At 42.9% G+C, this 14721-nt stretch overlaps 1 protein-coding gene across 10 annotated transcripts in view; it reads right to left on the reverse strand.

Moving 5' to 3' along the window:
- The window catches only part of adgrb3 (adhesion G protein-coupled receptor B3), a 335139-nt gene that overhangs the window by 37774 nt on the left and 282644 nt on the right, over positions 1 to 14721 (reverse strand). For all 10 annotated transcript variants that reach the window (XM_036960949.1, XM_036960951.1, XM_036960942.1 and 7 more), the window contains 3 exons: positions 10063 to 10213; positions 3589 to 3658; positions 1352 to 1418 (listed from right to left, as the gene is read on the reverse strand). In XM_036960949.1, coding sequence (XP_036816844.1) covers positions 1352 to 1418; positions 3589 to 3658; positions 10063 to 10213 — 288 coding nt within the window. The remainder of the gene's footprint in view (positions 1 to 1351; positions 1419 to 3588; positions 3659 to 10062; positions 10214 to 14721) is intronic.

The following is a 14721-nucleotide window of genomic DNA, read 5'->3' on the forward strand; positions in this document are numbered from 1 at the left end:
TTTTTTCTAAGAGTGTAGACAGTGATTGTAGTAAACACTAAGAATCAACCTTTCTTTCAGCAAACACTTCCTGTTTTACAAAATGTACATTTACAACAATAACCAACAAGGCAATGAATGAGTCTATGTTTTATATGTGATAGTATGTACTGTATGTACTGTATGCTCATCCTGCCTGTAAACCAATATTATGTATGGGATAATTAAGACACCTTCATCCTTGAATAGTACTTAACCTAAACATACAATGATACTGCAAGCCTTCTCCCTTTTAATGAGCAGATAGGCACTGTAATACTATAATACATACTTTAATCAGCAGTACTGTAATACTATAAAACATACTTTAATCTACAGTACTGTAATACTATAATACATACTTTAATCAGCAGTACTGTAATACTATAATACATACTTTAATCTACAGTACTGTAATACTATAAAACATACTTTAATCAGCAGTACTGTAATACTATAAAACATACTTTAATCTACAGTACTGTAATACTATAATACATACTTTAATCTACAGTACTGTAATACTATAATACATACTTTAATCGAAAGTACTGTAATACTATAAAACATACTTTAATCTACAGTACTGTAATACTATAAAACATACTTTAATCTACAGTACTGTAATACTATAAAACATACTTTAATCAGCAGTACTGTAATACTATAAAACATACTTTAATCTACAGTACTGTAATACTATAAAACATACTTTAATCAGCAGTACTGTAATACTATAAAACATACTTTAATCTACAGTACTGTAATACTATAATACATACTTTAATCAGCAGTACTGTAATACTATAAAACATACTTTAATCTACAGTACTGTAATACTATAATACATACTTTAATCTACAGTACTGTAATACTATAAAACATACTTTAATCTACAGTACTGTAATACTATAAAGCACACTGTAATTAGCAGTACTGTAATAATATAATATGCACTTTAATTAGCAGTACTGTAATACAGTAATATGTACTTTAATCAGCAGTACTCTAATAATGTAATATGTACTTTAATCAGCAGTATTGTAATACTATAAAACACACTGTAATCAGCAGTACTGTAATACTATAATACATACTTTAATCAGCAGTACTGTAATACTATAAAACACACTGTAATCAGCAGTACTGTAATAATAAATACATACTTTAATTAGCAGTACTGTAATAATATAATATGTACTTTAATCAGCAGTACTGTAATACTATAATATGTACTTTAATCAGCAGTACTGTAATACTATAATATGTACTTTAATCAGCAGTACTGTAATGCTATAATATGTACTTTAATCAGCAGTACTATAATACATACCAGAACCACTGCTGCTGCCGGTCCAACAAAGGCATATAGGAGACCACCTTCTAGAGATAGCCAGCAACTGTAGAGAGAGGAGGAGAGGAAAAGAGAGGAGAAGAGCAGAGAGGAGGAGAGGAGTGGAGAGGAGAGGAGTGAAGAGGAGAGGAGAGGAGAGGAGAGGAGTGGAGTGGAGTGGAGTGGAGTGGAGTGGAGTGGAGTGGAGAGGAGTGGAGAGGAGATGAGAGGAGAGGAGAAGAGAAGAGAAGAGAAGAGAAGAGAAGAGAAGAGAAGAGAAGAGGAGTGGATTGGAGAGGAGCGGAGAGGAGAGGAGCGGAGAGGAGAGGAGCGGAGAGGAGGAGAGGAGCGGAGTGGAGAGAAGTGGAGAAGAGAGGAGAGGAGAAGAGTGGAGTGGAGAGGAGAGGAGAGAAGAAGAGAAGAGAAGAGAAGTGGAGAGGAGAGGAGAAGAGGAGAAGAGGAGTGGAGTTGAGTGGAGAGGAGTGGGGAAGAGAAGAGGAGTGGAGTGGAGAGGAGTGGAGAAGAGAAGATGAGTGGAGTGGAGTGGAGAGAAGTGGAGAGGAGATGAGAAGAGGAGTGGATTGGAGAGGAGCGGAGAGGAGAAGAGAAGAGGAGTGGAGAGAAGTGGAGAGGAGAAGAGGAGACATCAGCTAGCGAACCAACTCCCACAAAGAAATGAAACCCCAGAATCACATCAACTTAATGGTGCACAGCTGCATACAGTTGTGTTATCCTCCAGTGTCAAGGGAGTACAGGCATATGCTGTGGTTCTGCTTCAGGAAGTTTTACTGGGGAATAAAATGCTAACGAGAGTTTTAAAACATGGTTTATGTACTAGTATTCAGCTGGGACACAACTCAGGAGGAGATGGGGGTTTGTCAGAATCTTCTAAAATGCCCACTGGGGTTGTCTTGGGGTTTGTCAGGTTTGTAGGGTTCACCCTAGCCTAGCTAACCAAGTTTTCACATTTGTGTTTTTTCTTCAGAAATCATTGCATGTGGGTACATTCATGTGTGCTTAATATATTATTGCTCTCAGATTTTCTTAATTCACAGATTTTAGATGTGAAATAAAACAATATTTTTTTGCAAATATCTTTAACTGTGCTATGTTGTTGTCCCACCCAGCTATCTTAGGATGAATGCACCACCTGTAAGTCTGCCTGCATAACAGCATCTGCTTAATCACTAAAATGTCAAATGTAAATGTTTTGCATATACACTAACATTCAAAAGTTTGGGGTCACTTAGAAATGTCTTTGTTTTTGAAAGAAAAGCCATTGTCCATTATAATAACATAAAATTGATCAGAAATACAGTGTAGACATTGTTAATGTTGTAAATGACTATTGTAGCTGGAAACGGCTGTTTGGAATAACTACATAGGCGTACAGAGGCCCATTATCAGCAACCATCACTCCTGTGTTCCAATGGCACGTTGTGTTAGCTAATCCAGGTTTATCATTTTAAAAAGCTAATTGATCATTAGAAAACACTTTTGCAATTATGTTAGCACAGCTGAAAACTGTTGTTCTCGTTAAAGAAGCATTTATCATTTAGCATTTATTATCATTAATTAACCTTTTTGTAATACCGATGTCACAAATGTAAAATGTGTAAAGTTCTGTATTAAAAATGTAGTTATTTGTTCCATTTGACTGTGTAAAACCTAGCAGAACTACTTATTTATCTGAGTGAGGCGGATGTATAACGTTTAGCAAAAAACACATGATTCTTTGTCTCTCTGAAATGAAACCATCGTGTGATAGATTTGAAACAAATACGTGTCATTGAACAACCCCTTGATTGCAGACACCTGTGTGTGTGTCCTTTGACAGTATATAAAGTAGTGACCCACAGTGTGACCCACACCCTGATGAAGACAGCTTGTCTGTCAAACGTTGGTTATTAAACTCCTAGAGTGTGAGGCTCTCCTTTGTAATTGAACAAGCCCATGCCATGATTAGATAGTGAGAAAACACACCCATCTCTTTCATAAGTTCTTTAAACAATAAAAGATAATTTACCAACATTTCTGAAAATGAAACTCTTCTTATTTAAATTACCATTGACACAATTAGTATGAGGCTTTACAGATGAAAACAATTGCATTTTGGGATATAGACAGTGATAACCATGAGCAAATGCCACATGCTATACATTATAATCTTTACTAAAATATCAGAACTACCAAGGTGACACATAGGTAGAAAGAAAGAAGTGAGAAAAATAACATACTACTGGGGTGTCCCATAGCCTTTTGCTTTGGTGAATCCCATTGAGACGGCAACCACCAAGGCAGGTAATCCTGAAAAAGACAAGAATGAACACATGAACAATAAGACAGGTAGTTCTGAATGCTTGTTTCATTGTGCCGTACAGCCGTCATACAGCCGTCATGCAGAATGTCATACAGAATGTCATCCAGAATGTCATCCAGAATGTCATCCAGAATGTCATACAGCCGTCATACAGAATGTCATACAGAATGTCATACAGAATGTCATCCAGAATGTCATACAGCCGTCATACAGAATGTCATACAGCCGTCATACAGAATGTCATACAGAATGTCATACAGCCGTCATACAGAATGTCATACAGAATGTCATACAGTCGTCATGCAGAATGTCATCCAGAATGTCATCCAGAATGTCATACAGCCGTCATACAGCTGTCATACAGAATGTCTTACAGAATGTCATACAGCCGTCATACAGAATGTCATACAGAATGTCATCCAGCCGTCATACAGAATGTCATACAGAATGTCATACAGAATGTCATACAGAATGTCATACAGAATGTCATACAGAATGTGCAGGTTAACTATCTCCTTCATCATTAGCTCCATAGAGGCAGTGTTCTGCAGATAGAACTCACTCAAGATAAGAAGCTTAGTGTATTTAAAGATAGAATCCTTAGTTGCTAGATCCATTTTTTGTTTTATAAATTAATGATATTCTTGAAGAATACAACTTATAAATGCCTCATGAGCTTAGTTCAACTGTCGTACCCCGTCAGAACCACGAATATAAGTATGATTTACCCCAATGTTTGTACACAATGTGAATGTAAACAAACACTGTATAGCCTCAGATAATGAATCCGTTTACTAATTCAAACAGCAGTTTCCGTAGTGTAGTGGTTATCACGTTTGCCTCACACGAGAAAGGTCCCTGGTGCAAAAACACATTTCTCTGATACATACGAGAAGCACCTGATTTGTAACAGAGAATGCTGCTTTTCATAAATACCTCATTATGGGAATTACATGCAAAGAATATCAGTGAAATTCTTATTACTCCTTGTAGATTCTTGAACTCTCAGTTTCAGTAGAGTCGAGTGCTTTTCATGCTTGACTCACACAAGATATGTCTCCGGTTCAAAACCAGGTCCACAAGAGATCTCTGACACGTGAGAAGTCCCTGATATGTAACAGAGAACTTTGCTTTTCATGAATGCCTCATAATGGGAGTAAATTTAAATGCAAATAATATCAGTAAAATACAGTTAACTCCTTGTAGCTGCTTCAGACAGCAGTTTCCGTAGTGTAGTGGTTATGATGGTCGCCCCACACGAGAAATGTCCCCGGTTGAACACAGACTTTTATTAAACTAGGCAAGTCAGTTAGAACAAATTCATATTTACAATGATGGCCTACCGGGGAACAGTGAGTTAACTGCCTTGTTCAGGAGCTGAACGACTGATTTTTACCTTGTCAGCTCAGGGATTCGATCAAGCAACCTTCTGGTTACTGACACAACGCTCTAACCACTAGACTACCTGCTGGTTACTGGCCCAACACTCTAACCACTAGGCTACCTGTTGGTTACTGGGCCAACCCTCTAACCACTAGGCTACCTGCTGCTTACTGGCCATAACACTCTAACCACTAGGCTACCTGCTGGTTACTGGCCCAACCCTCTAACCACTAGGCTACCTGCTGGTTACTGGCCCAACACTCTAACCACTAGGCTACCTGCTGGTTACTGGCCCAACGCTCTAACCACTAGGCTACCTGCTGGTTACTGACACAACGCTCTAACCACTAGGCTACCTGCTGGTTACTGGCCCAACGCTCTAACCACTAGGCTACCTGCTGGTTACTGACACAACGCTCTAACCACTAGGCTACCTGCTGGTTACTGACACAACGCTCTAACCACTAGGCTACCTGCTGGTTACTGGCCCAATGCTCTAACCACTAGGCTACCTGCCGCCCCAAAAACTATTTCATTTCAAAAACTATTTCATATTTTGATTTCATGGATGGTCAGTCCTTACATCCGTAGGTACATCTATGCGTTTGAATGTGGTTACATTTCTTCAGGCCCCTCACTCAACTTTCTTTTTCCAAAACAGAGGAAGGGTGTCCACTTTGTTATTGTTTCAATGTGGGATTCTAGCTTTAAGAGCAGTGCTACCTACACACACAGTAACACAATGAAAACAATCCCTATGAGAGACTACAGTGGGTCTCCCTCTCTGGTACATGGGGCTTGTTCCCCCTCTACACTACCTGGATCTCTGTTATGGATTGTTGCAGTCCATCCGGGAACATAAACACCTTCCCTCTCGGCATGGCCTGGGAACACACACACACACGCACACGTGCACACGCACACGCACACGCACACACACACACACACACACACACACACACACACACACACACACAGCCTGGGAAGGATTTACTGATGCAGTCACATTTCCTGGAGGTGGGGGCAGAGACCTTGTGGTCATCCACTTGTCTCTCCCAGTGCTGAAGAGGTAAATGGGCCTCTAATGTACGGCGCTATGGCATAAATCACGTAGCCTCCAGAGCTTTGATCTACACACACGTTCATGTAAACACACGCTAAGCACACACACCAACGTTGCTTGATTTACTGTAAAAAAAAAAAAAGCTAATATTTACAATCTGAACAAGATGAGAAAATCAATTCCTACTTTAAACTATAAACCCCACAGAGACGTTAGATTATACTGAACACCTGCAGTACAAAAAACAACATGTAATGTTGATGCTTGAGGATTGTATTGGTTCTTCCCATAAGTTTCATAACTGTTGACTCATACTTTCATAGAAAACAAACCCATGTTTCTGACAGTATCGTATCCTCACAGAGCTGCTACAATGGATGAGTCTACAGAGATGTTGCAATGGATGAGTCTACAGAGATGCTGCAATGGATGAGTCTACAGAACTGCTACAATGGATGAGTCTACAGAGATGCTGCAATGGATGAGTCTACAGAGATGCTACAATGGATGAGTCTACAGAGATGCTACAATGGATGAGTCTACAGAGATGCTGCAATGGATGAGTCTACAGAGATGCTCCAATGGATGAGTCTACAGAGATGCTACAATGGATGAGTCTACAGAGATGCTACAATGGATGAGTCTACAGAGATGCTACAATGGATGAGTTTACTGTTATTTGTTCTCAGAGACGTCCTCTCATATTAAGTTCTGTGCAGTTGCAGGACAAAAGATACAGCACAGATACAACTCATCTATTTTCTTCTCGCCTAACATGACCATACAACATCTAACCTTCTAACATCGACCAAGACCACACGATTTTATCATTTACATTTAGAATGTCTATATATATCAGCCTTTACCTACTCACCTCTCTCTCTCTCTCTCTCTCTCTCTCTCTCTCTCTCTCTCTCTCTCTCTCTCTCTCTCTCTCTCTCTCTCTCTCCCTCTCTCTCTCTCTTCAATTTAAATTTGCTTTATCGGCATAACGTAACAATGCACATATTGTAGTTCGGCCGAGAACTGCATTGACGAATGAAGAGAGAGAATCTTGTTTGTTGCTAGGTAACAGGAGGAATGAGTGTGTGGGCTCTTTCGTAATCAATTGGATTCTTAATAGAGATTTGGGAAGTGTCTTTGCTGTAAGTAAGAGGTCCTTGGATGAGACGTCCGTAGATGTCTTCACAGACCCACCTGTACCCGAATACCTGAGACCTGATCCGGGACCAAAGCCGGTCTGGATCCAGAATTCTAAATACTGTCGGATCTGATATGAATGTCATGGGTCTCTGGTATGTGTCATTTTAACTGATTTGTCCAGAAGGACGCATACAGATCAGAACACGACTGCTGCAGTAGAGACAGAGAGAAATGGTATAATTTATGCTGCTGCTTTTTGCTTTTCACGAGAGGGGCGCATGTAGCATGTTGTTGTTGGCCAATCAGAAGTCATCAAAGCGGCAATAGGCTACAGTCATAGAGCCTCTCTGTGGGACAAAAGTTAGGAGATATCTAATCAATGGAAGATGATTAAAATGATGGAATCAACATATGTTAATTCAACATCAACATATGTTAAAATAGAGTGTTTCTATGATTTGTAGTAAAGAGGATACAGGAAGATAAGTGTTTCCAATGACACCCTCCGTGTGCATCTTGTAATTTTACTTCGCCTTCTAATTGGTTGGTCGCTGGAAACACCTATCTTCTTTTTTTTACTACAAAATATAGAAACGCGCCATTTTCACATGTTGATGTTGGGATGATGAAGATTAACAAATGATTAAAAAAATTACATTTCCCTTCAAAGGAAAAGGACAGGCTACAACGACCCAGAGCCAACAGGTAGCCTGCTACATTATATTCTGAATGGAGTTGTTGTTTGTAGGAAGAGAAAGTGCATGCAGCCTCAGTTAGCCTAGCTAACTAGCTTCTCCCTGTTTGATGCAGCCAAAACAGATACTACGTCATCATATTGGATGATAATTAGCCTAGCTAGCTAGCTTAACTAGCTTCTCCCTGTTTGATGCAGCCAAGACAGATACTACGTCATCATATTGGATGATAATTAGCCCAGCTAGCTAGCTTCTCCCTGTTTGATGCAGCCAAGACAGCTACTACGTCATCATATTGGATGATAATTAGCCTAGCTAGCTAGCTAGCTTAACTAGCTTCTCCCTGTTTGATGCAGCCAAGACAGATACTACGTCATCATATTGGATGATAATTAGCCCAGCTAGCTAGCTTCTCCCTGTTTTGATGCAGCCAAGACAGATACTACGTCATCATATTGGATGATAATTAGCCTAGCTAGCTAGCTTAACTAGCTTCTCCCTGTTTGATGCAGTCAAGACAGAAACTACGCCATCATATTGGATGATAATTAGCCTAGCTAGCTAGCTATTAGTCTACTACAGCGAGAGTTGGCTTGGTTGGTTGATGTATCTCGACCCGTCCTCCCTGTTCCTGTGTCACTTGCTCACACTCACAGTAGCCTACACACACAGCCCGGCCCCTGCTACAGCATCACCTCTCTCTCCCTCCTCTCACAGAAGCCTACACATACAGCCCGGCCCCTGCTACAGCATCACCTCTCTCTCCCTCCACTCACAGTAGCCTACACACACAGCCCGGCCCCTGCTAGAGCATTACCTCTCTCTCCCTCCTCTCACAGTAGTCTACACACACAGCATGGCCCCTGCTAGAGCATCACCTCTCTCCTTCCTCTCACAGTAGTCTACACACACAGCCTGGCCCCTGCTAGAGAGTCACCTCTCTCTCCCTCCTCTCACAGTAGTCTACACACACAGCCTGGCCCCTGCTAGAGAGTCACCTCTCTCTCCCTCCTCTCACAGTAGTCTACACACACAGCACGGACCCTGCTAGAGCATCACTGTATACTGTAGTCCATTCTCTCTCTCTCCCTCTCTCTCTCTCTCTCTCTCTCTCTCTCTCTCTCTCTCTCTCTCTCTCTCTCTCTCTCTCTCTCTCTCTCTCTCTTGTTCTCTGTGGCCTGATGTATATGTATATAGACATACTTAATAATAATCATACATACACTACTTTCCTTTATAACTTAGTGTTCTCGTTTAGCTAGTAGCTGTACCCTGAAAAACAACAACAACAAGACAAGCCTCGCTGTGCTAATACACTGCAGAGGCCTTGGTTAAATCCTAGCTATCAGCTAACTCCTATGAGGAAACCACCACCAGGCCAGCTAGTCAATCTCCCTGCAGCCCAAGGGAAGTACATGTACAGATCCCTAGGAGAGTTGGAATGGAGGGAGCACATCAGCACTGCAACACAGAACCTAGCTGACAGGAGGACGACAGAGACAACAACATCCCAGATGAAGAGAGAGAGAGAGAGAGAGAGAGAGAGAGAGAGAGAGAGAGAGAGAGAGATGAAGAGAAAAGGGAGGGGTAGAGAGAGAGAGAGAGAGAGAGAGAGAGAGAGATGAAGAGAAAAGGGAGGGGTAGAGAGAGAGAGAGAGAGAGAGAGAGAGAGAGAGAGAGAGAGATGAAGAGAAAAGGGAGGGGTAGAGAGAGAGAGAGAGAGAGAGAGAGAGAGAGAGAGAGAGAGAGAGAGAGAGAGAGAGAGATGAAGAGAGAGAGAGAGAGAGAGAGAGAGAGAGTGAGAGAGAGAGAGAGAGAGAGATGAAGAGAAAAGGGAGTGGTAGAGAGATAAATAGACACATTAAAGAACAGAGCTACGAACCAATAGAGAGAGACCAAGACATTTCAGAGTCATGACCCATGAGACAGAGACACTCACCCCATCCCAGACAGAGACACTCACCCCATCCCAGACAGAGACACTCACCCCATCCCAGACAGACACACTCACCCCATCCCAGACAGAGACACTCACCCCATCCCAGACAGACACACTCACCTCATCCCAGACAGAGACACTCACCCCATCCCAGACAGAGACACTCACCCCATCCCAGACAGAGGAACCTCTTCCTGATGAGCCTGGTGCGGACCTTCCCAGTGACGGCCATGTAGGACTGCCAAGCCTCCGTCAGGACCCAGCAGAACGACGCCAGGAAGAAGAAGTGAAGGAAGGCTGTTGTCATGGTACAGACACCCTGTTCATGACCAAGAAAAGGGACAATGAGGTTCTGGATAGTAAAACCTTGTGAAGAACATGAGTGAGCGGGACAGCAATGGCCAACAACATCAACTTCATAGACCAGTATTCACAAAGTGTCTCAGAGTGGGATAAACTGATACAGGATCCGTTTTATCTTTTACATAATAATGAATGACGTTAGATGGACGAGGAGGACCTGATCCTAGATCAGCACATACGAGCCTAAGATTATTACAATAATTGACTGTGTCAATTCTGTGATTCCCATAATGCACCACAGTTTGATCACATAAAAGCAGTCACAAAAGCATCGAAGTGTCGCATAACTATTCTACTCAGGTATAAAACACAGTTGGTCTGAACTGCAAATATAAAGCTTCTGCTAAATGGTATATTGGTTAGTTAGACAAATACATTTTGTAATGGGACCCTGTCTTTAACAGTAATGGTACCCTGTCCTGAACAGTAATGGTACCCTGTCTCTAACAGTAATGGTACCATGTCTCTAACAGTAATGGTACCCTGTCTCTAACAGTAATGGTACCCTGTCTCTAACAGTAATGGGACGCTGTCTCTAACAGTAATGGTACCCTGTCTCTAACAGTAATAGTACCCTGTCTCTAACAGTAATGGTACCCTGTCTCTAACAGTAATGGTACCCTGTCTCTAACAGTAATGGTACCCTGTCTCTAACAGTAATGGTACCCTGTCTCTAACAGTAATGGTACCCTGCCCTGAGCATTAAGTGAATAAGAGTGTTGGTTAGAATCCCATGACTGCAGCAACAGGAAAGACAGACAGACAGACAGACAGACAGACAGACAGACAGACAGACAGACAGACAGACAGACAGCACTACTACTAATGATCAGATTGGGAGCCAGAGAACCAGGTTGACTGACTGACTGACACAAAAGCCATGGCTCTGCATTTCTCTGCCTGCAGCACACACTCATTAGTGTGCAACACTAGTGATCGAACAGGAAGGCACGTGAAGCAAGGTCAAGCTATCTACATGGAGAGGGAGTGTTTGTGTGTGTGTGTGTGTGTGTGTGTGTGTGTGTGTGTGTGTGTGTGTGTGTGTGTGTGTGTGTGTGTGTGTGTGTGTGTGTGTGTGTGTGTGTGTGTGTGTGTGTGTGTGTGTGTGTGTGTGTATTTTTGTTTAACTATCCTTGTTGGTACCAGAAGTCCTCACAAGTATAGCAAAACAAGGAAAATTCGGGGATGGGGTAAGTATCTGCTGGTCCCCATAAGGAAAAATGCTATTTTAGGCTTAGGGGTTAGGTTTAGGGTTAGGGTTATAATTATGGGTAGGTTTAAGAGGGTTTCTGTTCATGCTGTTATCTAACCTAGGGTTAGGGTTATAATTATGGTTAGGTTTAAGAGGGTTTCTGTTTATGCTGTTATCTAACCTAGGGTTGCACGAGCCTATTGCAACTTTCTGCCCCGTTTCTATACTGTACATCCGACCGGTCTGGAGACGGTGAGAGAACAGGAAAGGCCAAGAGCTCCCAACAATTATGGTTAGGGTTAGAATGGTTAGGGTTAGAGTGGTTAGGGTTAGAATGGTTAGGGTTAGAATGGTTAGGGTTAGAATGGTTAGGGTTAGAATGAAGGTTCGGGTTAGAATGAAGGTTAGGGTTAGAATGAAGGTTAGAGTTAGAATGAAGGTTAGGGTTAAGGAAAGAGGCGATACCTCGTCAGTTGTCCAACTGAATGTATTCAACTGAAATTTGTCCTCAGAGAGGTGCGGGTGGCTGCCAAAACCGACATACACGTCTTCGGCGCCCGGGGAACAGTGGGCTAACTGCCTTGCTCAGGGGCAGAACAACATATTTTTACCTTGTCAGCTCAGGGACAAGGTAAAAATGATTAGGGGTTAGAGTTAGGTTGAGGGTTAAGGTTTAGGGTAGGAGTTAGGTTGAGGGTAAAGGTTAGGGGTAGGAGTTAGGTTGAGAGTAAAGGTTAGGGGTAGGAGTTAGGTTGAGGGTAAGGGATAGGGTTAGAGTTAGGTTGAGGGTAAGGGTTAGGGGTAAGAGTTAGGTTGAGGGTAAGGATTAGGGGTTAAAGTTAGGTTGAGGGTAAGGATTAGGGGTAAGAGTTAGGTTGAGGGTAAGGGTTAGGGTTAGGGGTTAGGTTGAGGGTAAGGATTAGGGGTAGGAGTTAGGTTGAGGGTAAGGATTAGGGGTTAAAGTTAGGTTGAGGGTAAAGGTTAGGGTTAGGGGTTAGGTTGAGGGTAAGGATTAGGGGTAGGAGTTAGGTTGAGGGTAAGGATTAGGGGTAGGAGTTAGGTTGAGGGTAAGGGTTAGGGGTTAGAGTTAGGTTGAGGGTAAGGGTTAGGGGTAGGAGTTAAGTTGAGGGTAGGGTTAGGGGTAGGAGTTAGGTTGAGGGTAAGGGTTAGGGGTAGGAGTTAGGTTGAGGGTAAGGATTAGGGGTAGGAGTTAGGTTGAGGGTAAGGGTTAGGGGTAGGAGTTAGGTTGAGGGTTAAGGTTTGGGGTAGGGGTTAGGTTGAGGGTAAAGGTTAGGGGTAGGAGTTAGGTTGAGGGTAAGGGTTTGGGTAGGAGTTAGGTTGAGTGTAAGGGTTAGGGGTAGGAGTTAGGTTGAGGGTAAGGGTTAGGGGTTAGGGTTAGGGTTAGGGGTTAGGGTAAGGATTAGGGGTTAGAGTTAGGTTGAGGGTAAGGATTAGGGGTAGGAGTTAAGTTGAGGGTAAGGGTTAGGGGTTAGGGTTAGGGTTAGGGGTTAGGGTAAGGATTAGGGTTTAGAGTTAGGTTGAGGGTAAGGATTAGGGGTAGGAGTTAAGTTGAGGGTAGGGTTAGGGTTAGGTTGAGGGTAAGGATTAGGGGTTAGAGTTAGGTTGAGGGTTAAGGTTTGGGGTAGGAGTTAGGTTGAGGGTAAGGGTTAGGGGTAGGAGTTAGGGTGAGGGTTAGGGTTAGTGGGGTTAGGTTGAGGGTAAGGGTTAGGGTTAGGGTTAGGTTGAGGGTAAGGGTTAGGGGTTAGAGTTAGGTTGAGGGTAAGGATTAGGGGTTAGAGTTAGGTTGAGGGTAAGGATTAGGGGTAGGAGTTAGGTTGAAGGTAAGGATTAGGGGTAGGAGTTAGGTTGAGGGTAAGGGTTAGGGGTAGGAGTTAGGTTGAGGGTAAGGATTAGGGGTTAGAGTTAGGTTGAGGGTAAGGATTAGGGGTTAGAGTTAGGTTGAGGGTAAGGATTAGGGGTAGGAGTTAGGTTGAGGGTAAGGATTAGGGGTAGGAGTTAGGTTGAGGGTAAGGATTAGGGGTAGGAGTTAGGTTGAGGGTAAGGATTAGGGGTTAGAGTTAGGTTGAGGGTAAGGGTTAGGGGTTAGAGTTAGGTTGAGGGTAAGGGTTAGGGGTAGGAGTTAGGTTGAGGGTAAGGGTTAGGGGTAGGAGTTAGGTTGAGGGTAAGGATTAGGGGTAGGGGTTAGGTTGAGGGTAAGGGTTAGGGGTAGGAGTTAGGTTGAGGGTAAGGATTAGGGGTAGGGGTTAGGTTGAGGGTAAGGGTTAGGGGTAGGAGTTAGGTTGAGGGTAAGGATTAGGGGTTAGAGTTAGGTTGAGGGTAAGGGTTAGGGGTAGGAGTTAGGTTGAGGGTAAGGGTTAGGGGTAGGAGTTAGGTTGAGGGTAAGGATTAGGGGTAGGGGTTAGGTTGAGGGTAAGGGTTAGGGGTAGGAGTTAGGTTGAGGGTAAGGATTAGGGGTTAGAGTTAGGTTGAGGGTAAGGGTTAGGGTTAGGGTTAGGTTGAGGGTAAGGGTTAGGGGTTAGAGTTAGGTTGAGGGTAAGGGTTAGGGGTAGGAGTTAGGTTGAGGGTAAGGTTTAGGGGTAGGGGTTAGGTTGAGGGTAAGGGTTAGGGGTAGGAGTTAGGTTGAGGGTAAGGGTTAGGGGTAGGAGTTAGGTTGAGGGTAAGGGTTAGGGGTAGGAGTTAGGTTGAGGGTAAGGGTAAGGGTTAGGGGTAGGAGTTAGGTTGAGGGTAAGGGTTAGGGGTAGGAGTTAGGTTGAGGGTAATAAATTGGCTCTCTAAGGTCAGGGCGTGACAGGAAATCAATTATTTGGTCCCCACAAGTATAGCAATACAAAACTCTGTGTGTGTGTGTGTGTGTGTGTGTGTGTGTGTGTGTGTGTGTGTGTGTGTGTGTGTGTGTGTGTGTGTGTGTGTGTGTGTGTGTGTGTGTGTGTGTGTGTGTGTGTGTGTGTGTGTGTGTGTGTGTGCGTGCGTGCGCGCGCTTGTCCATCACTATTCTTCCTCTAAGCAGATAAAGCAACAGCCTGAATTTGTGCGTGAATCCATGAAAAAGAGGATTAGTGAATTAAGAAGTAGCCTTTAATAAGCTTGGTGAAAGGGAAGTGACATGTACAGTGGGTAGTGAGAGGATTAAGCTGATGTCAGTTCAGACACTCTATGGTTTCAGTATTTCCTGTTTTTGAGCTGTGGTAATCTGAGTGTTATTACACAAAGAAGGGGAAACAGATGAGCATGTGTCAGCTCCTTCCAAATCC

This window comes from Oncorhynchus mykiss, chromosome 23 (assembly GCF_013265735.2).
Source record: "Oncorhynchus mykiss isolate Arlee chromosome 23, USDA_OmykA_1.1, whole genome shotgun sequence".
NCBI lineage: Eukaryota > Metazoa > Chordata > Actinopteri > Salmoniformes > Salmonidae > Oncorhynchus > Oncorhynchus mykiss.